At 50.7% G+C, this 21,473-nt stretch overlaps 2 protein-coding genes across 7 annotated transcripts in view; one reads left to right on the forward strand and one right to left on the reverse strand.

Annotated features, from left to right (window-relative positions):
* The window catches only part of TIAM2 (TIAM Rac1 associated GEF 2), a 189,244-nt gene extending 170,928 nt beyond the window's left edge, over positions 1–18,316 (forward strand). For all 6 annotated transcript variants that reach the window (XM_043592641.1, XM_043592644.1, XM_043592642.1 and 3 more), the window contains 12 exons: positions 2,171–2,350; positions 5,319–5,387; positions 5,946–6,071; positions 6,928–7,036; positions 10,193–10,372; positions 10,791–10,909; positions 11,936–12,044; positions 13,115–13,173; positions 13,839–13,944; positions 14,850–14,937; positions 15,310–15,464; positions 17,236–18,316. In XM_043592641.1, the coding sequence (XP_043448576.1) occupies positions 2,171–2,350; positions 5,319–5,387; positions 5,946–6,071; positions 6,928–7,036; positions 10,193–10,372; positions 10,791–10,909; positions 11,936–12,044; positions 13,115–13,173; positions 13,839–13,944; positions 14,850–14,937; positions 15,310–15,464; positions 17,236–17,828 (1,893 nt within the window). In that variant the 3' untranslated portion in view covers positions 17,829–18,316. The remainder of the gene's footprint in view (positions 1–2,170; positions 2,351–5,318; positions 5,388–5,945; positions 6,072–6,927; positions 7,037–10,192; positions 10,373–10,790; positions 10,910–11,935; positions 12,045–13,114; positions 13,174–13,838; positions 13,945–14,849; positions 14,938–15,309; positions 15,465–17,235) is intronic.
* Positions 18,317–18,369: 53 nt separating this feature from the next.
* Positions 18,370–21,473, reverse strand: part of TFB1M (transcription factor B1, mitochondrial) — a 66,156-nt gene continuing 63,052 nt past the window's right edge. Inside the window, exon 7 of the mRNA XM_043592655.1 lies at positions 18,370–18,721. Coding sequence (XP_043448590.1) covers positions 18,481–18,721 — 241 coding nt within the window. The 3' untranslated portion in view covers positions 18,370–18,480. The remainder of the gene's footprint in view (positions 18,722–21,473) is intronic.

The raw sequence follows: 21,473 nt of genomic DNA on the forward strand, positions 1-21,473 counted from the left end.
GCAGGCTCCAGGCTGAGCTCTGAGCACAGAGCGTGACGCGGGGCTCGAACTCATGAACTGTGAGATCGTGACCTGAGCCGAAGTTGGCTGTTTAACTGACTGAGCCACCAGGCGCCCCTCAAGATGCAATTTTTTAAATGTTTATATTTGAGAGGGAGAGACAGAGAGAGCGCGTGAGCGTGAGCCGGGGAGGAGGCAGAGAGAGAGGGAGACAGAATCTGAAGCAGGCTCCAGGCTCTGAGCTGTCAGCACAGAGCCCGACGCGGGGCTCGAACTCACCATGGGCTCTTTGGAAGGCCAGTACCGGCTGTGTGGTTGATTGAACTTTGGCACCAAGATTTACGTGAAAATAAAAGAGAAATGATTCTGTTTAAAGGGCCCAGCAGACTGGGGGGCCCTCCTCGCAGACATCTGGGTGGAGAGGAGGCTCGGGGTCACTCCCCTGAGCTGGGGTCTTTACGTTACCTGCTCATTCCTCACTGCACTTCCGGCTCATTCTTGGCTCTTCCTTGGAGCGCGTGTGTTCCTGCCAGGACCGTGGGACGACCCATTTCTTCCCTGAAGCCTCGCACACAGCGGAGGGATTCCCGTTGCTTTGCCGCGTCTTCCCCCTTTCGTTTGCTCCGCACAAGCTTGGGCTGGTTTTCACTCTGCCCTTGGCTGCGCTTTGGGGTTTCTTACGTGATCACCTCGGGCAGGACCTGTCTTCCTTTTGGAGGCAGAGCAGGCCCTCGGGTGACACTCACTGAGCTTGGAAGATGAACCGGAAGGTCAGTGTTGCGGGGAGAGCCAGGAGGGGGACCAGGGAGGGCGGCAGTGCCCTGTTTTTCCTCCGAGGCACTTCAGGTCGTCAGGCGCCAGCTTTTTTAACAGGTGTGCATCGGGCCACTGCGGTTGAGTGACACACGCTTGTGTGAGTTGTTCATGTTCTGAGCATCCCCGAGAGGATGAATTCCACATTAAGAGATGGTCCTGACAAGCTCGGCTTTTGACCACGGCCGGAGGGGCGGATCGGGGATGAAGGCGTTTACCTCCGAAGGAGGGGGAGTTTGTGGGAGGGACGGCAAGTTGCCAACGACGGGTGGACGCTTGTCACGCGTACCGGGACCACTGCTTTGTCACTCGGTAACACTGCCGTGCGGTGGGGGGGAGCTGAGGGCTTGCTGGGCACTCGGGGCAGCGATGGGCACGGGCCCTGCCCTTGGCCAGCTTACTCTCTGGCAGGTGCTAAGTGGGCTGGAGCCTGTGCGGGGGTGGGGTGGAGGGAGAGGCAAGTTAGAGGACGCCGAGTGTAGGCTGGTGGTGCTCCAGGCACCGTGGAGACATACAGGAGGAGACCCGTTTGAGCCTTGAAGCCACGACGTCAGGCAGGGCGAGGGGGCCCTCCTCGAGAACCTTTGTCATCGCTGTGCTGGAATCCGAGTAGCAGCTCGCGCTGCAGGCTCTCGGTCCCCAGACGTTCCCACTCCTCTCGTCCCCTCGGTGTGTGACTGCCCCCACTATCCCAAAGCCTCCCAGGAAGCCTGCTCAGCCCTCTTGTCCGGCACTTGCCGGGGTGGCCCGGTCACCTGCTCCTGTCTGCACCCTCCGTGGGGCTCTGCCCCCGCCCCCTGCAGGGTAGGGGACGGCCCTGCCTCCCCACCCGGCCCGGCCTGGCAGGTGCAGCCGCTCTAGCCGCTCACTCGTGTTCTGTTGGCGCGAGCCCGCGGGGCTGGGGACTGGACGGGGGCAGGGCCGCGAGTCCCTGTGGCCAGGTCGCCCCGAAATTCGCGCAGTCACGCCGTTCCCGAGGCCGTTGGGCCGCCGCTTCCGGGGGGCTCCCCAGCAGGCTCCGAGAAAGCCGCGGTCTTGGTTTGAGAGCCACCTCAACTCCGTTACCGAGGGTCAACCTGTGCCGTGTTTTCTAGTTTTGGTACGAAAGAGCCATCTGTTCTCTTCTGACAACAGAAACGCATCCCGCGTAGATACCCTGTCTTCACTCCCGTTACCTTAAACGGTAGCCAGAGCGGTCCGAGATGAATGAACCCGGCTGTGCTAGGTTGTCGCCCCCCCACCCCGAGGTCCCCGAGAGGGCGCTGGGCAGGGACGAGCACCGCCTGCGTCCTGGCCGGGAAGCTGCCAAAACGGAGCGCGCCCCGAACGTCACCTTCCCCGTCTTTCCGCCTCCCAGAGCGCCGAACAGATCGCTGCGCTGTGTAGGAGTTTCAACGACTCGCACACCACCGGCATGGAAGGGCCGAGGGGGACCCGGGAGCCACCTCCGAGGCCGCTGGCTCGCCACCTCTCCGAAGCGGATCGCCTCCGGAAAGTCATCCAGGAGCTGATGGACACGGAGAAGTCCTACGTGAAGGTAACGGGCGACTCTGCACGTTCTTGCTGGCTCTGTGGCCCCGCGGCGGCCAGCGGTATGTGGGCGGGGGCCCCCGGGTCGCATGCGCCCCGAAGCCCAGCACTCCTGACGGAGCCCCCTGCCCCTCAAAGTGGTGAATTGCCGCTGGGGAGGGGGCGAGGGTGCAGGAGCTGGGAGGGCCCGGAAGGATCGGCTCCTCAGCTCCCTTGGTTACCACGGTAGCTTTCACTATGGAAACATGTTCTAGCTCATCGTCTGCAGTCTGTGGGAAGGGAGTCTCCTGGTGGAGTCGGAGGGGGCCGGAGAGCACTTAGGGGAGGAGGGACTGGGGAACAGCTTGCTCCCAGGAGACTGTTGCTGCGGCCCCCAGACCTGCCTGGTAGAGGTCACTGTGCGGAACAGAGTCCCACGCTGGAGCAGCTGGCCTACACGTGGCCGCTCCCACGCCCGTGCGGACGGATGGTTGCTGAGAATCTTCGGCACCCGAAGCATTCACTTATTTATCTCTGAAGCCCCCAGTAAATAGTTCAAGACACATTTTTAAAAAGTTTTATTTATTTATTTTGAGAGAGAGGGAGGGAGGGAGGAAGAGAATGAGAATCCCAAGCAGGCTCCACACTGTGGGTATGGGGCCCCGTGCGGGACTTGAACTTACAAACTGTGAGATCACCACCTGAGCCAAAATCCCGAGTCAGATGCTTAACTGGCCGAGCCCCCCGGGCGCCCCTATAGTTTGAGAGACATATTTTACGAAGAGCACTGGAGCCTGGGAAGGGAAGACAGAGTTCTTTTGCTTTAAGTATTTGCTGAGGCTCGGGTAGTACCGTAAGCTCACTTTGTTGGCCAATTCTGGAAGCTGCAGGGCACAGGGCAGTGGGCAGAGGATCCCGCCTGGCTTTGCCTCGGTGCAGCGGCCTGGCCTGGGGCCGTCTCCTCCACCTCCGTCCTCCCGGGTCTCAGACGGGCATGCCCTTGTTCCTGCACAGGTGCGTCACACAGACACAGCTGTCACCTTATTTCTCCGCGAGACGGGCCTGAGCTTCCCCTTTCATTAGTGTCCCTGTCACTTTATCTGGGCTTTACTGAAGGCCTCATACACAGGTAGCCCAGGAAAACTACCCAGAGCCCCTTCTTTTTGGTCTTGTAGAGAAGAAAAGAAAGCTATGGAGTTGACAGTTTAATTTCACGTCCTGTTACGTGTTGTCCTGCGGATGATGTGAACGTTGGGGAGCTCAGACTAGATTTCTGGATCTTCCTGTGACCGTGATGGCCTCTCCCAAGCAGCTTTGTGCGCTGTGGTTTGAGGCTTCAAGAGACCCTCTGGCCTCTTGAGGGTGGCCATGAGCTTTCCACCGAGATTCAAGGGCAGAATTCCTTGAAGTCCCCTTCCTGTTGTCGCTGATGTTCCGTTTTACCGTGAGGCCGCACGGGAGGCTGGTTTCCCTGAGATGCTGTAGGGTATAAAGGTGGACGTTGTGGGTGAGCTAGACAGGAAGGACCCTTCTCTCTGCAAGAAACCTGCACTTTGTTCCCTTAGGGCTGCAGCTGTCCGGCCCCGCGGCTCCGCGCCTGCCTGCTCGAGGCGTGTAAGTCCCGCCGAGCAGCACCGGCCGCACGAGGGAAGAGGGCAGCCTGTCACTGTCTCTCACAAAATAACCAGCACCCAGTGCCTCTTGTGATTCGCACACACACCGTTTTTATTTTGTGGTTTCTTTTCGTGGCTGACATTTAACACGGGATTTTACTTGTTCGTCTAACCTTGATCCCTGCATGCGTGCAACTTGGAATTTTCAGCCTTTGTGTGTTCCCTCGAGATACGGTTCAGTAACTCAGCACACCTCCCTGCTCGGAAGCAGTCGCCGGGGAGGATGGTGAGGGCGGAAAGGCCAGGGAGCTGTTCGTCGCGAAATAGTGAAAGGCCTCCCAGGCCTGTCTACTTGCTCCCAGAATCTATGCCATAAGGTTCTGGAGGCTTCGGGCTGTTACAGAAAGCTCTCTGGGTCTCGATTTCTCCATTGTAAAATGAGAGAGCAAAGTAACGGACTTTGTAGTCGGTCACTTATGTTTTCGTACTCAAAATTCTTCAGAATAAGCAAAACAAGAAAAAAATCTTTCCTATTACAAAATTGTATCCTGGTCTTGGCTTCAAATTATTGCAAATAAACCGTTTATGGAAGGAGTTGTATAAATGCCGTCAACTCCCACTGGTCCTTACCACTGGGGCCCGGTGTACTGGGGGCTCAAATATGGCCTAGATTATAGGCCGCTGATCCTTGGACATTTTTTCTTGCATTTGAATACGGGAGTTCGAAATTCTGCTAATGCGTCAACCCCAGAGTTGAAGAGCTTCCCAGGTCTTGCCCTGTCCTTCTCAGCTCCGTGGTGGGGCTGTCACCATGCTCCCCGGTGGAGAGGAGGAAGCCAGGGGAGCCGGCAGGGGTGCTCATGCCCGACAGAAGTGCCTCGCCAGAGCTCCCCTTCTCCGAGGGGAAGCGGATGCCCCCTTGCACCGGTCCACAGAAGGAGTGGCTCTGTCACCAAGCTGTCTAAGCAGAGTAGGTGACCCAGCTGCTGCGTGTACTGCGGGATTAGCCCGTGTGAATTAGGGCAGAAATGAGAGTAAGCAGTTGTATTTATTTAGTTACTTACTTAATTTTTTTAATGTTTATTTTTGAGAGAACATGAGTGGGGGAGGGGCAAAGGGTCACACACACACACAGAATCCGAAGCAGGCTCCAGGCTCTGAGCTGTCAGAGATCATGAGATCATGACCTGAGCCGCAGTCAGACACTTAACCGATGGAGCCGCCCGGGCGCCCCTGATAGTAACCACTTTTAGGGTCACGAATTGCAACAAGACACGATTCCATCATTCCCAGTGGGAGTCTGGAGCTGTGGTCAGGGTTGCTGGAAACTCTTGGGTATTTTGGAGACATGAGTGATAAAGACTCTTTTCTTCCACGTTTCAGGATCTGAGCTGCCTCTTTGAATTATATTTGGAGCCACTTCAGAATGAGACCTTTCTCACCCAAGACGAGGTAATTGGTCCCCCGCCACCCCCACCCCCCTGCCGTCCACTAACGCACAGGTTAGTCTCTGTTTGCCCTTTAGTGGACCTCCCTGGAGGTTGTGTCTCCTGATTCCCCAGAGAACACACGGGACTTAAGCATCGTCAGAGGGACCAAGCGTGGCCTCCTCCAAAGCCGTTTATGTGGCCTCTACCACGTGAGGCCCAGCGGCAAGAGTTTGTAAATGCAGGACAGTCACGCCCTTTTTGTAGGAAGTGTGGCCCAAAGTCACTCCTTAATCCATGACTTGTTCGTGTTCAATCTCCGTAATGGGTTCTTCGCTACTGACTTCCGTCGTTTACCAGTTTGAATCCTGAAAAGGTTCCATCCGTTTAAAAAGTTAGTTTGGAACTGCCGGAGCTGGAGCTGTAAACCCCTGTGTACAGACGGTGTCCCAGAGGGAATATGCTGCCTTCGTTCAAGGATTCACTTCTGTCTGCTGCTCCCCGAAGGACTGGGGATTTGTTGGGGCGGCCCCTCTCCACCCCCACCGCTGATGCCCTCTGTTCAATCCCGGCCTTCATGTAGATGGAGTCACTGTTCGGCAGCTTGCCAGAGATGCTGGACTTTCAGAAGGTGTTTCTGGAGACTCTGGAGGATGGGATTTCAGCCGCCTCTGACTTTAACACCCTTGAAACTCCCTCACAGTTTAGAGTAAGTAGTTTTGACTTAGGTTTAAAGCAGAACTGGGTGGGTAGAGTGCGGCGTCCGCCCTTGGAAAAGAAAGTGTCCCTTGACTGCTGACAAGGTAAGTTCAGTGCTTTCGTTGCACTGTTTTCCTGTGGCAGCTGGTGAGAGGCTACATTTTTACTTGAGTGGCCCCTGTAAGCAGAAGTCTGGGTGGCCCAGGTTTTGTGGAGTCTGCCTGGTGGCTGACCGTGCCCACGCTCTTCACTCAAGTCCGCTGAAGGATGCGTAGGGGGTTTGCTTGCGAAGCGGGAGCGCTGGCCCTGAGTCTCATCCTTCATTTTCACAAGGTCCTGTGACCCGGGGACATGGGTCCTGTGACACGGGTCGGTGGTACTGAGGGAGCCCTCTCTTCTGTGGAGCCCGTCTCCAGTGTGAGCATCCGGGACCCGGAAGGAGCCCCTCTGGGGAAGGAAAGGAGGCCGACGGTAGAAAGGGGGCAGGGCGGTACCCGGACGAGAGCATTTGTTCCGAGTAAGGCACAGTTGGCTTGATGAGTTATCCTCTCAGGTCATTCGTATCCCGTTTTGTCAGGTGTATTTTTGTAGAACTTTCTTTCTTGCCCTTTGCCTGTAGTGTCAGTAGGCTCGGCTGCCAGAAAGCTTTCAATCAAACTAAAGATCTGTGAGGGAAATACCAGACTGTTCTCCGTCTACCGTGAAAATGGCACAGTCTTGGGCTTATTTCATTTGGTGATTTTCTGAGGCATTAGTGCTCTGGTGTCTGAAAGATGCCACGGATGCACTGAAGTAGTCAGAGGCCACGCCAGGGCCAGCAGACGTTGAGTAAACCATGACCAATGTGACTTTTCTTCCCCTTCTAGAAACTACTGTTTTCCCTTGGAGGCTCTTTCCTTTATTACGCGGACCATTTTAAACTGTACAGCGGGTTCTGTGCTAATCATATCAAAGTACAGAAGGTTCTAGAGCGAGGTAAGGTGCTGTGCTTTTTTTTTTAAATTGTTAACAGAGTAAATTTGCATGTAACAAGTAGGGATAAATGCAGTTTTGATGGATCCTGCTCCGTTCTTGACCTTGAAATTGAGAGAGATTAAAGGGAAACTTTTCGGTTTATTTCAGTTTATTGGCAACAGTGAACATATGTCCTAAGAGCAGAGAACTTTCTTTCCCATGTGTCACTTTGCTGTTCAGTTACCTCTGGATTCTTTTTTACCAAATGCCTTGATCTAAAAACTCAGAACCATGAGCCCCTGGATGGGGACAGAAAACACTCTGCTGTTTTGTTTCTTCCTTGTTAACCTTCTCACGCCCAAGGAATCACTGCACTCATAAGAAGTGTTAACTGAACTTAAAGCCTTTTTTGTGGAACCAGGAAAAAACTAACATTTAACAGCCCGCACCCTCTCACTGAAATACCTTTCATCTTTCCACTTAAAAAATTTTTTTTTAATGTTAATTTATTTTGAGAGAGAGAAAGAGAGCAAGCAAGGGAGGGAGGGAGGGAGGGAGAGAATGAATCCCAAGCAGGCTCCGTGCTGTCAGCACAGAGCTTGATTTGTGGGGCTCCATCCCACAACCCATGAGATCACGACCTGAGCTGAAATGAAGAGTCGGACGCTTAAGCAGCTGAGCCATCCAGGTGCCTCTCTCCACATTTTTATCACCTCACTTTATTCTAGTGGCTTTAACTGAAGACTCCCATTTTCTTTTGTCTGCGTAGCCCTGCGTGGTCGACCCCCTCACCCTTCCCTTTCGTGCTGCCATCAGACATCACTCTGTAGAACTGAGAGAGATGCCTGAGTGCGGGTTCCTGCCCGGCAGCGGGTCAGGTTTAGGCCCACGGCCCGCGCCCTGAGCCACCTGGGCTTTCGGTGACGGGCCAGCCCGTCAGCCCAGCCTGGGAAGTGTATTCAGAGATCTGGTGACAGCCGTGACCTCCTTTAGGTGCACGCATATTGTGGGGAATGTTGTGGCACAGTTACCATCACCGTCCCGTTAGCCTGCTGTTCGGTCCGGTCCGGTAATACCCAGACCAGGAACGCTGCTTTCCCTGAGGTGGCTCCGTTGCTGAGGCTTCTCTCAGTTACACGCGCATCTTCGCGTACGAGATCACAGTTCTCAAATCGGTCTCTCTCTGAAGATGCTTCTCTGTCCCAGTCTTTGGAACTCTCATACATTTCTGGTGGCGAAGATCAGAGGAGGAAAAATCAGTGATGCGGGCGCAGGACTTGAGGTCGTGAGCAGCGACGATTCGGTTTGTACGGAGAACATCAAACAAACACGGGAGTGTCTGAGGCTCGGACAGTGCAGGCATCTTTTGAAAATGTGTGCGGTCCTGTTCACGTTCATCAGAACCGTCTCCAGACCAGGTTACCAGGCTGCCTGACTTCTCCGGTGTGAACTGGGGGATAAGACCCGAACCTGCTGAAACCTCAACTGTTATCATGTCTTCAATTCCTAGGATCAAAATGACTCCCCCCTACCCCCACCCCCCAGGACTTGAATGCCTTCTTTAGAAATCCAAGTGGCCTCATGCGGTTCACTCCCGTTATAATTCGCTACCACTCTAGAAGCCAGTGAGTCAGGGCTCTCTTCTGGGACAGAACTCTTCTGTATTTGAACGTTTCTTAGTTGCATCAACACGGCAGTAGCCGCCAAGGTCACTTCTAAGCCCCCTCCTATCTGTCATATGCTTCTAAACGGCATTGTCAGAAAGGATCTCACGGTGGTTGTTCAGTGTTTCTTTCTCCAGAGCAGGGAACAGACTCTGCGGTATCGTGGAAGGCATGTGGAGGTTTATTCCAACACTCTGAGCACTAGCCGGCTCCACGGATGCACCCTGGCCATTTGGTTTACATCTGGATCTTTCCAGTTTCGTGGAAGACCAGGCTCAGGTTTAAGAAACGGAGTCTCGAAGTGCCGGGAGTGAATGAGCTCCAGCCCAAATATGCCTCTTGTACTTGTTTAAACAGAGACCTGACTCCATCGGCGTTTCCTCCCAGAAACGCCTTCTTCTTGAAGGTCAATACGCAGTAACGTTAGCGCATCACCAATGCTTTGCTCGGTTCTGAAGGATCGTCTCGCCATCCACTTGGGTAGTCACATTCAAAATGGTACCGCGCCTGCTAGAAGTTGTAGGTTTTGCCTTTGGAACAGAACCCCAGGTGAGGGTGTAATTTCATTCAAATCGGCTGAATTCCAAACAGCTGGTCACCCAGGGTCAGCAGGTGGAATCCAAAGCAGCCACTTGTGCATCCGTTGGCTCTCTCGAAACTAAATGGAGTTGGGTTCCGTGCGTGCTCTTTGTGACGTCAGACTCTGAACACAGGGAGTGTTCACTGCCCACAGAGGTGCCGTGTGGTGGAAGGATTAGACTGCTCAGAGCTGTGGAGGTGAAGGCAGCAAGCAGTGCTTATCAATTTATTTTAAAAGAAAGGGGTACCTGGTGGCTCAGTCAGCTAAGCGTACGACTCTTGATTCGGCTCAGGTCATGATCTCACGGTTTGTGAGTTCAAGCCCCACGTCAGGCTTCTGCGTTGACAGTGTGGAGCCTGCCTGGGATTCTCTCTCTCCCTCTCTCTCTTCTCCCACCCCCCCCCCACCAAGCCCCCCACTTGTGCTCTCTCGCTCAAAATAAATAAACTTAAAAAAAAAGATAACCCCTAAGTATACAGAATAAGTAGCAATCTGTGCTAGAATGGTGGTGGGGGGGGTGGAATACTGGTTTATTTTGCTATGGGATTCTTCTGTAGAACAGGATATAGGATGATACATTTTAGTGGCTTTGTGAATTGGTTGAAACTCACTTTTTAGGCACCTAGAACAATGTCTCTCACGGGTTTGCATGGGAATATGCCTCAAAAGTCAGACATTCCTGCATTTCGACTTGGTGTTCCTCTCTGGCCTATGTAAGCTCCCTTTGCCGGTGGGATTGGCCCCAGAGCTGTGATGCCGAATCCGTGTTGACGGCTGGGTGCCGGGCCCGCTGAAGCATTTGGGTTTTTGTAAAGAACGCCATTGGGAGGGCTGTTGAATAGACGATCTGGGACCGCATTAGAAACGAAATGAAGTCGGGTTTCGTTCATGCTGCTGTGCTCTTCTAAGGGTCTTTTCCCCACCTGCTTGTAGCTAAAACTGATCAAGCCTTCAAGGCTTTTCTGGACGCCCGGAATCCCACCAAACAGCATTCCTCCACCCTCGAGTCCTACCTCATCAAGCCAGTTCAGAGGGTGCTCAAGTACCCTCTGCTGCTCAGGGAGCTCGTGTCGCTGACGGACCACGAGAGCGAGGAGCACTACCACCTGACAGGTGAGGAGACAGAGGCAGCGCTCGTGAACGCCACGGCTGCCAGCCGCCAGCCCGCGGGGCCCCTCTTCCCGGCCTCGTTTCACACATGGCGACTGCAGTTCCTACAGTGACCGAGTGGGGATTAAAGGAGATGATTCACATAAAGCACCCATCAGAGCACCTGCTAAGTGGAAAGTGCCCAGTCAGCTTTCGCGTTTGTCATGAGCGATACTTTGTGCTGCCTCATTCCGAAGAAAACCCGAGTGGAAGGCCAGTCTGTGGTTCTTCGTTGTAATGACTCGATGGCAGTGGGCTGTTTGAGCCCTACCTGAGGAATGCTTCTGTTAGTAAGGAAAGCCTCGAGTCCGGGCCGGAATCTTGAACTCACCACTGTTGGTAGGCCTTAAAATTAATAAAATGATGATTTCCTACTTTTCAGAGGCACTAAAAGCAATGGAAAAAGTAGCCAGCCACATCAATGAGATGCAGAAGGTCTATGAGGATTACGGGACCGTGTTTGACCAGCTCGTGGCGGAGCAGAGTGGAACAGAGAAGGAGGTCAGTGGGACTTCCGGATCCCGAGAAGCGTGATGCGTTTGTTCACTGAATCCGTTGGCACCCTCCAGAGCAGGCCGCCCTGTTCGGGCTCTCCTGGAGGAGGGTGGGCCTAAAGTTTCTTTGATCTCAGTGCTTACAATAAGCCACACCATTTAAGTGTAAATGTGACATAAAATTCATGACACCGGTTTGAGAATGTAACTTTATGTCACCTTAACACTGTACAGAAGAAAATAAGAAATCTCATTTAGCTCGTCCCTCCCTCCTCCTCCCTTTCCGTGGGGCAGGAGGCAAGACTAATGCACAGAGGCCGGCGCATCTATGGAGGGCGCGAGCTGGCAGAGACCGGATGAGTACACGGGTGGGGGCCAGCCTGTGGGGAGAACCTAGGGCTTTTTTCTGCTTTTCTTCCTTCGCATCTGACATCGGTGGCCACCTCCTTACTTACGGAACTAGTTGTCCCTAGAGTGACACCATCTCTCTCTCGCTCTCTTTTCTGGCTGATTACTAAATCAGGATCTTGAGCTTTTAAAGGCTACATGTCAGAGGGAACATAGTTTGACTAGAAAAAGGCAAGGACAGAAAACAACTGGAGTTGAGTTTTTTTATTAGTTTCAGCGCTGGTGCCTCTTGATAGGCCCAGAGCAGTTTGTGGCTCGGGGCTGGTGAGTGCACTAGAGCCCCGGGTAAATATTAGTGAGGACAACGTAGGAGAGTCTTGAACCGTCAGGGAATTGGCACCGTGGAGTAGGTCACGAGGCGTGTCTCACCCACATACGACACGTGCACTGAACAAAATGCCTTCCCAGTTAGCTTCTTTTTCAGACAGTTTGATGCGTCGCTCGTATTTTCAAAACTTACGCTGTTTAAAGGCCCCATGTTTACAGGGGCCATAATAGATCGAGGGTGCTTGCATTTTGGCAGTCACCGGTATACGGTGACACATGTATGTGATTCACGCTCCCAATGGGAGACGGTCTACCCCCCGTGGTCTCCATGTCTTTCTCTCTCGTTTTTACGAAACAGGTGACAGAACTTTCCATGGGGGAACTTCTGATGCACTCTGCAGTCTCCTGGTTGAATCCATTTCTGTCTCTAGGAAAAACCAGAAAGGACCTCGAGCTCACAGTGTTTGGTTAGTATGCCATTCGAAAGCGCATAAACTTACAAAAGGCTGGTGGTGATGAAGAACTTCCTAAAGCCACCAGGCCGGCTAACTCCGGGTTTCCGAGAGTTAGAATCACTGTCATAAGGGCTTTTGACTTCACAGAGCCAGCCTCCAACTATGTAAAATGCTGTCACTGTGCATACTCATTATCTTGTTCTCCCTTCTGCTTGGCTTAGTGGTTCTGGCCAAGTGTTACAGGAACAGATCTCTTGAGGCTATTTTGAAACCTGTTATCTTAATTGTTTGCCGCTTTTCAAAATGTCTTAATTCTCACTGAGACCCAGTATAGACCCTGTGTTCTCACCGACATGAACACCATGTCCTCAGAGTTCAGTGAAATAAAACAAGAATTTTTTAAAAATTGCCAAGATCTATTTCAGATAACCATTCTTATTTTTTAAATGTTTATTTTGAGAGAGCACCCATGTAAGCGGCAGAGGGTGGGGCGGGGGAGAAGAGAGAGAATCCCAAGCAGGCTCTGTGCTGACAGCACGAAATCAAGAGTTGGACACTCAACCTACTTAGCCACCCAGGCACCCCCAGATAATTGCTTTTAGGTGAGCATGTATACCTGCGTAATTCAAATACGACCAGAGGGAAGTCTCATTTATTCACTCCTATGCCGGCATAATGGGGTCTTAGAGCTTCTTAAGTTTGAAGAGCTTTGTTCTTTTAAAACGTTCAGCTTCGGGGCGCCTGGGTGGCTCAGTCAGTTAAGTGTTCAACCTTGGCTCACATCATGATCTCACGGTTCATGAGTTTGAGCTCCACTTCGGGCTCTGTGCGGACAGCTTGGAGTCTGGAGCCTGCTTGGGATTCTGTGTCTCCCTCTCTCTCTGCCCCTACCGCACAAGTGCCCTGTCTCTGTCTCTCAATAATAAACATTAAAAATTTTTTTTTAATTTGTTTATTTCCCATAAATGTCCAGATTAAAAAAAAAAAAAAACAAAAAACCATTCAGCCTTACTTAGTTCAGCCTTGGGACAAAATCTGTATAAAACAATGAAAGACTTTTCTTTTTCTTTTTCTTTCCGTAGTCTTTAAGAGAGCTGTCATACTGGTTTATAAAGAACACTGCAAACTGAAGAAGAAACTGGTAAGACGAGAAGTAATTGTGATCACAGCCGCCTTTCCAGGGCTCCCTGTTCCTAGCAGCGTTGAGCTGAGAAGCCTGCTCAGTGCCACGGCCTCGCTTGACTAATGTGACTTATTCCTGGGGTGACTAACCCGCTTAGATACTCAGGGTGACTTCTTGTTCTCCCCACAAATGACATCTGTTTTAAAAGAAGATAGAGCCAAATAACCTGTGCTGGGCTTACGTAGAAAATCAGCTTTCACATCCCTGAAAACGGCCCATGTTTGTTCCGTACACATGACAGACCGCGTAACTTTGGTTGTTTTCAGATCACTTTTACCTTGACTCAAAACAAACCCAACAGCTTAGCTGAATCAGCTAATAAGCCATCAGAGTCATGACCGTTCAGAGGCAGTGAGAACACAGAAGGCTTGGTTGTCATTCTTGCTTGTCTAGAAGTCTCTGTCCCCCTAACTATGGCTCTGCCCTCTCCCCGAGCACTCCGTGAGCTCTTTGAGAACTGGGAGCACAGCCGACCCGATCTGGTTCTGCACCCTGAACACTCACACAGCCGTGGCAGCCCTGCCCACGGGGAGACCTTAAAGTCCACTCCCTGCACACCTCCTCTCTGGGTGAGAGCATGTTCTAACACATTTCTTGGGGTGGGGGGGGCTTTCATATTCCAGCCCTCGAATTCCCGGCCTGCACATGGCTCTGCCGACTTGGATCCATTTAAATTTCGCTGGTTGATCCCCATATCCGTGCTTCAAGTCAGACTGGGGAACACAGCAGGTAATTGGTTTGTGCAGTAGGATGCCAGGAAAAGGCATTTTAAAGAGACTTGTTTGCATCGTGGAATGAAAAACTAGGAGAGAACTTCGGGGATAATTTTTGGGTTTTATTTTATAGGCAAGGGAAACGAGGACAAGAGAGGTTGTTCTGAAATTTTTGTTTTTAACACACTTTTGCGGAAAGTAAATGCCAACGGGTGGCTTTTCTTTGCCAAATATGTCTCTTCATCGCTTCCTTATCTTCACTCAGCGGGTTTCCGCTTTTCTGCCTAATATCCTTGATACCCTGAAATTTGTTAAAGAAAGAAAGGTCTACAAATTTAAATTAAAAATATTTTGAGATCCCAGAAAATTCCTTAAGATTAAGCAGTATTATATGTGATATTAGAAAAAAAAATCTCCAACCTTAGAGAATGTTCAGAGATCCTGTGAGACTAACCACGTTCCGGTGACAATGCCTCTGGTGACAGGACCGAGAGGCTGAGGCACGTGGTGATGTCCTGGGTCCCTGTTTACTTTTTGTGTGAACTGCTTACCTTTCCTAGAACAACTGACTTTGGGCTGGCCTCTTTTACCCCAAGTACCTGAGCACAGCCCGCACGCGGTTCCTTCCAAGGAATACAGTGAATGGAAGGGGGTTGAAAAACAGGATCCGTTTAATCTGTTGCCCAGAGAGGTGAAATCCGGGGCTAGGGAGAAAGCACGTTCAGATGGATGGAAAACTTTACCAGGAAACATAAAAAGTAACTAAAAAGTACTTAACTTTTGAAAACCATTTGTGAAAGTCCAACATAGAATGAGCCACTGAAGAAAATGAGGAGACTCGGGACAGGGAATATTTGACTTGAGTCTTTGTCAACCTGACATCTTTGGCAGAGTTGCAGACCCTTGTCTCCTCTTCCACAGGGACAGAAAATAATTCCATATGGGAACTGATCCATACGAAGTCAGAAATAGAAGGACGGCCAGAAACCATCTTTCAGCTGTGCTGCAGGTACTACTGACTTCCAAAAAATACAGCCGATGGGAATAAGGCCGAATTACGCTCTCTCAAAAAAGGGAGTTTAATTTTAGTGCCTCCTGAATTTTGAGGACTTCAGGTTCACACCCAGCCTCCCCCGACACGGCAACTGTGCCTGTAATAGAACACGTTGATTAAATATACATCCAAATCTTAGTGCTCCAAGGCACTTCAAGAACCATCACTTTTCACTCTAAAAAGAGTGTAAGTGAGACCACAGAGTCCACAGGCCGGGTAACTCGCTGCCGGTCTGTCCTGAGATCAGATGACACCGAAGGACCAGGGCACGTGGGGTCGGAGCATGACACTGGACGTCACTGCTGTTTTCTCTTCTCTCTTCACCAGTGACAGTGAGAGCAAAACCAGCATCGTCAAGGTCATTCGATCTATTCTGAGGGAAAACTTCAGGCGTCACATCAAGTGTGACTTACCCCTGGAGAAAACGTGCAAGGATCGCCTGGTACCTCTTAAGAACCGAGTTCCTGTTTCAGCCAAGTTAGGTGAGAACTTTGCCGGCCTTGTGTTTATTCAGAAAACATTCTGAGCTTCTCTGCAAGGGTGTATGTTCTTGCGACGTGGCGGTTAAGTCCTCCTCGCGTCGTACAGTCCCCGGGCGAGCTCTGTAAGCTCTGAAGCAGACACCCGAGTCCACAGAGCCGTGCGAGAAGGTGGTGGCAGTTGTTTTCCTTTTAAGACACCTGAACTGCCTCCTGCTCCCAGACCTTGTAGTAAACTGTAACCACTGCCAAGCCCAAGGCCTCATCTTCCCTCCAGCTGACACAGCTCAGAATCACCATCTCACCTGTTTCTTCCACCGAGATGGGGGCGGGGGGGGGGGGGGGGGGGGGGGAGGCGTGCTTTCGTCACCACCATCATCCCGGTGCTCAGAACGGCTCAGGGCATCTAGAAAGTCATTGCTTGATGAACCGAGATCTTCTGCTCATTCTTATCCACTCAGTGAGTCAGCAAGGAAACATTCCAAGTCATGCTCTTCTTCAGCTTTCTGCTTGCTCTGTAAGATTTCAGTGTTTTCACCTTTCTTCACTAACTATTTTGTTAGCATCTTTGATGTTGTGCGTAGTCTTTTAAAATACTTGTCTTTATTTTGGTCACAGTTTGACCTCTTCAAATTTACTGCATACTTTCTTTTTGTTTCCCTCCATTGTCAAAATAAGCTAGATCCATCAAAAACGCACTTACTGTCTATAGAAACCTCACAGCTGGGAGCTCCCCTTTTCCCTGCAACCCAAGAGTGAGGAATCAAACACACACAAATGATTTTTCATATTAAATCTCTGAAAGTTGGCTAGAAATGCCAACAGAGACCGTTGTCATGAGTGATAAAGGGCGTTTTTCTACTTTTAATTGAGCAGCAAGGGAAATAAGGGGAGACAATAGGCACAGAAATGTGGTAGAATCTTGGTTATCAAATTACAAAGCAGTTTAGTGGAAGAAAGGAACATAGGTTTTATTAATAACTTTTTCATGTATCCATTGGCAGACTGAGAATCCTAGCCCTTGTCACAGTTTATAGCTTGTTGTTCTGGCGAAACAACTGAGCTCCGGTAACTGGTCATCTAAAAATGCCAAACCCTCACGGCACCTGGGTGGCTCAGTCGGTTAACCGTCCGACTTTGGCTCAGGCCATGAGCTCACGGTTCGTGGGTTCGGGCCCTGCATCGGGCTGTGCACTGACAGCTCGGAGCCTGGAGCCTGCTTCGGATTCCGTGTCTCCCTCTCTCTCTGTCTCTGCCCCTCCCTCTCTCCTGTTCTCTCAAAAATAATAATCATTTAGGGGCGCCTGGGTGGCGCAGTCCGTTAAGCGTCCGACTTCAGCCAGGTCACGATCTCGCAGTCCGTGAGTTCGAGCCCCGCATCGGGCTCTGGGCTGATGGCTCAGAGCCTGGAGCCTGTTTCCGATTCTGCGTCTCCCTCTCTCTATGCCCCTCCCCCGTTCATGCTCTGTCTCTCTCTGTCCCAAAAATAAAAAACGTTGAAAAAAAAAATCATTTAAAAAAGTTATTTTAAAAAATGGTCATTAAGAATAAAAATGGCAAACCCTCCAGCATAAAATTTCAAAAAACCTATGTGAAAAATTGGCAGTATCTATTTTTTTTTTTTTACCCAAGTCCCAGGATAGTTGCTAATAGAAGTGAGATGGTAAAATCTAAAGGGATTAAGATGTTAGTGCTTAAACGCGCAATGCCGAAATTACGCATTGTGGAGTCTGTTTCTCGATCGTTGAAGGGAAGCGTGATTTTCTCATTGCAGCTTCCTCCAGGTCCTTAAAAGTCCTCAAGAACTCCTCGAGCTGCGAGTGGCCCGGCGAGCCCAGCAAGGGCAGCTCCCTGGACTCGGATGAGGGGAGCCTGAGCAGCAGCACGCAGAGCAGCGGCTGTCCCCCGGCTGGGAGCTCGCAGGACTCCCCACAACGCCCACCTGCAGGCCCAGCTGACTTGTCCCCCGGCCTCATCAAAGAGAGCGACATTCTGAGCGATGAGGAGGATGACTACCATCAGACCCTGAAGCAGGGCAGCCCTACCAAAGACATTGAAATTCAGTTCCAGAGACTGAGAATCTCGGACGACGCGGACGCGAACCCGGCCGACCGGCGGCCCAGAGGCGAGCAGCCCAAGCTGGTCCGCGGGCACTTCTGCGCCATTAAACGAAAAGCCAACAGCACCAAACGGGACAGGGGAACTTTGCTCAAGGCACAGATCCGTCACCAGTCCCTCGACAGTCACTCTGAAAATGCCAACCTCGATCTCAGTTCTGTTCTGCAGCGAGAATTCAGCGTCCAGAGTTTAACATCGGTGGTCAACGAGGAGTGTTTTTACGAAACAGGGAGCCACGGAAAGTCATAGTAGGATTTCCTTTTACCTTTAAACTGGTGGTAAAGTGGAAATTGCAGAAAAACTATTCGTTATTGGGTTTTGTGCAGCATACGTTTTCCCACGAAATAGTTGTAAAGATTTAAGTTATTTTAATTTATTGTAGATCAGAAAACTAGATTAAACTGATCAGAATCTGTAAATTACTTAGTTTATATCCCTTTTGAGCAGGTATCAAAAATGACTTAGGATCCTTAAAATTGCAGTCTATTTTAATTTATGTGGAAAAAGATGGAGTTGTGATTAATAATTTTTAAAAGGTCATTCCCCCCCCCTCCCCAATCCTCTGGGCATTTTCTTTGAGCTGTTAGTTTTTGCTTTATTTAAAGCATATTTATTTTAATGTGGGTAAGGGGCACAATGTGCAGATACTTCATTTTTGTAAGGTTGTAATAGATGCTGTTTATACTGAACATGTCCTATCTATGCAGTATATATATTAAAAGAAAGCTTGTACTGTATGTTGATTATTTTCTCTACCGAGTTGTACAGTAAAAGGGAAGTAAGTCACACCTGGTCATCGTATTTTTATTGTCCTTCCAAAGTGGGCCAAAGAGTGTACCTCTGAGCAGCTCAACTTTGGGAAAACCAACATCCGCAAAGCTGCTTGCCACCGAAGCGGCAGCTATCGTCGGGATCTCTCCTTGTTCTCTCTTTCCTGATTTTTGCTTTTATTTTGCTTGAGTTCTTCTCTGAAATTATAAGTAAAGAGGTGTGGGTCTTCATCACACATTTTCCGGTATACATCACAGAGGCTCTTAAAATGGGAGACAGAGAGCTGGCTGGGTCGAAGGGTAGGGTCCACGTCCGCCAACTCTAACAGTTTCTCAGTGCTTTCCACGCGCTGAACTTCAGGGAATAACATCCTGAGAAGAGAAAATAATCAGACTGACTTGGGGAACTCTGTAAGTCATGATGCCTCCTACTCTCATTTGAAAATGACATCGTTTTGACAACTGACCACCGGAGGGGCTGGAAGAGACAGCCGGCTGGCTTGGCTGCAGGGCTCCGAGCCGGTGGGGAGGGGTCTCGGTCTCGCCACCAGGCAACAGGTACGAGGGACACTGAAGGCAGAGCTAATGTGACCTGTGCCATACGTCCCTGTGGGCAGGTATTTTCCACAGCTCCATCAGTACAAGTATCGTTTAAGGTGACATCTGCTCAGTTCCATTCTTAATGTTTGATTTGCCTCATTTTTAAAAAATTTGCCACATATCTTAATATGAAACTTGTCTAATTTCTCCTCTATAATTTGAACTTAGTCTTGGGAACTCTACACCCCCCAGAAAATGACCTTGACCTTACTATGCAAAGTCAGAAAACCGGTGACGTGAAAATGCAAACAGATCATTCTTTTAGATTTACCTTGAGGCATCTTTAAAATTGAAGTATTTTAAACTTCATCTAACCAAGCCAGACCACTGTTTTAAAATGAATGACAAAACTGACTGAAATGTTGGAAAGCTACCCCTGGATTTTCTTTTTTTTTTTTTTTCTCAACAGTTGGAGGCTCTACGGAGCTCAGAGGTCATGGCCGGCTGAGATGGGAGTTTTCCTTACAGGCTCATAGTCCTGGAGTGAAGAACTCCATGTTCCCTACAGTGTCCGGGCAAGCTGTGATCTCGGGGTTTCAGTTTCATATCAAGGAGGCGTTTGATCACTCGGGACCAATTTGTGGGTGTATAGGACTAAAGGACACCAAGAGGTCCAAGTGGGTCACGCTATTTGGGGTTCCTATCCGCATAGGGGACTGTGTATATGAAATGAAGGGGCCCATCACTTAGCTTGGAAACACAAGGGCCAGCTCTGGGCTCAGGCCAATTTCGGGATTTCCAAAAGTAAAATGTGCTTTTTGTGATTTTTTTTTTTCCCCTCCATGAATCAGGGCCATCACATAAAACTGTCCCAGTCACAGCCTGTGTGAAGGGGAAGCATCCCAGCAGGGGCGCGCGGCCTTCATCGCAGCCAACACTGGGCCAGCGCCGTTCCTTCGGTCTCCGCTCGAGAAGCAGGACCTGTACGGTGATGTAAAAATCCTGGCCTAATTGGAGTTCACAAACCGCAAGCCCAGGATTGAACATCAGTCCGCTCAAATCCTCAGGAGTGAGTTTTCGGGGACGGTTTCAGGATGCAGCTGGCCAGCCGTACCTGAAATATGTGCTAAGGGGACACTTCACAAAACCAGAAAAAGAAGTGGAGCTTTTCAAATGAGGGGGATTTTAGAAAATGGGAAATGCATGCCTACAAGGCCAGGCCCAGTTTTTTTTTAATTTTTTTTTTTTTCAACATTCATCCATCTTTGGGACAGAGGGAGACAGAGCATGAACGGGGGAGGGGCAGAGAGAGAGGGAGACACAGAATCGGAAACAGGCTCCAGGCTCTGAGCCATCAGCCCAGAGCCCGACGCGGGGCTCGAACCCACGGACCGCGAGATCGTGACCTGGCTAAAGTTGGACGCTTAACCGACTGCGCCACCCAGGCACCCCAAGGCCCAGTTTTTAAACACACACACCCCTTCCTGCCTTACTTGGGCTGAATTAAACATTTTCTTGGCTGCCACCAGACACAGAATACCACTGTGCTCACGTCAGGGCCTTTGGGGGCACGTGGACTGTAAGCCGCCACGTTCAGGCTGCGTTTGCGGACAGTGGCCACGTGCAGGTGCAGAGCAGTGAGCACGGCGGAACAGAGGGGCTCCCCATTAAATACTTGGTGACGCCATTCTGGCTGCTCCAGTGTTAACTTACCTTCTGGTTCTCATTGTGTCATGTAGCAACTTGATGGAAAGAAAGCACTTAGAAAACCCAAGTAGTGCGAGAATACATTCGGTCTTCATTCCACGTTTCTGACACAGAGCTTTTAAAACCTTTAAATTTCCGGATGGGGTGAGAGCATATTTGTGATTACTAATAAAACTCCTTTTCAACCATACCTGAGTTTATGCTACTGGGGGGCTCCTGGCGGGTCCCCCGATAGCTTCAGGATGGGGACAGGTGCCAAAGGAAACAAGCCTGATCAGAAGGTTGGAACTTTCAGTCTCACCTCCCCCACGCCCTCCGGGCCCCCCGGCCCTCCAGGGAGAGGAGAGGGGCTGGAGACCAAGCTCCATCACTAATGGCCAGTGACTGTACCAGCTGTGCCTAAGGGAACATCCGGAGAGCCCTTAAATGATGGGGTTCACAGAGCTTCCGGGTTGGTGAAAACAGTGAGGTGCTGGGAGGGTGATGAGCCCAGAGAGGAGCCCTTGGCTCCCACACAAACTTCGCCCCACATCTCTTCCCTTTGCCATCCTTGAGTTCTGTCCTTTATGGTAAGTTGATAAGTGAAAGGGTTTTCCTGAGTTCTGTGAGCCATTCCAGCAAATTACTGAACCTGAAACGGCAGGGGTAGGGGGTGGCCACACAAATCCCAGAAATCCCCAATTCATAGCCTGTGGGTCAGAAATACAAAGGGGCGGGGGCACCTGGGTGGCTCAGTCGGTTGAGCGTCCGACTTCGGCTCAGGTCATGATCTCGAGGCTTGTCAGTTCAAGCCCCGCGTCGGGCTCCGTGCTGACAGCTCGGAGCCTGGAGCCTGCTTTGGATTCTGTGTTTCCCTTTCTCTCCGTTCCTCCACTGC

The sequence above is a fragment of the Prionailurus bengalensis genome, chromosome B2 (genome assembly GCF_016509475.1).
Source record: "Prionailurus bengalensis isolate Pbe53 chromosome B2, Fcat_Pben_1.1_paternal_pri, whole genome shotgun sequence".
Classification (NCBI taxonomy): Eukaryota; Metazoa; Chordata; class Mammalia; order Carnivora; family Felidae; genus Prionailurus; species Prionailurus bengalensis.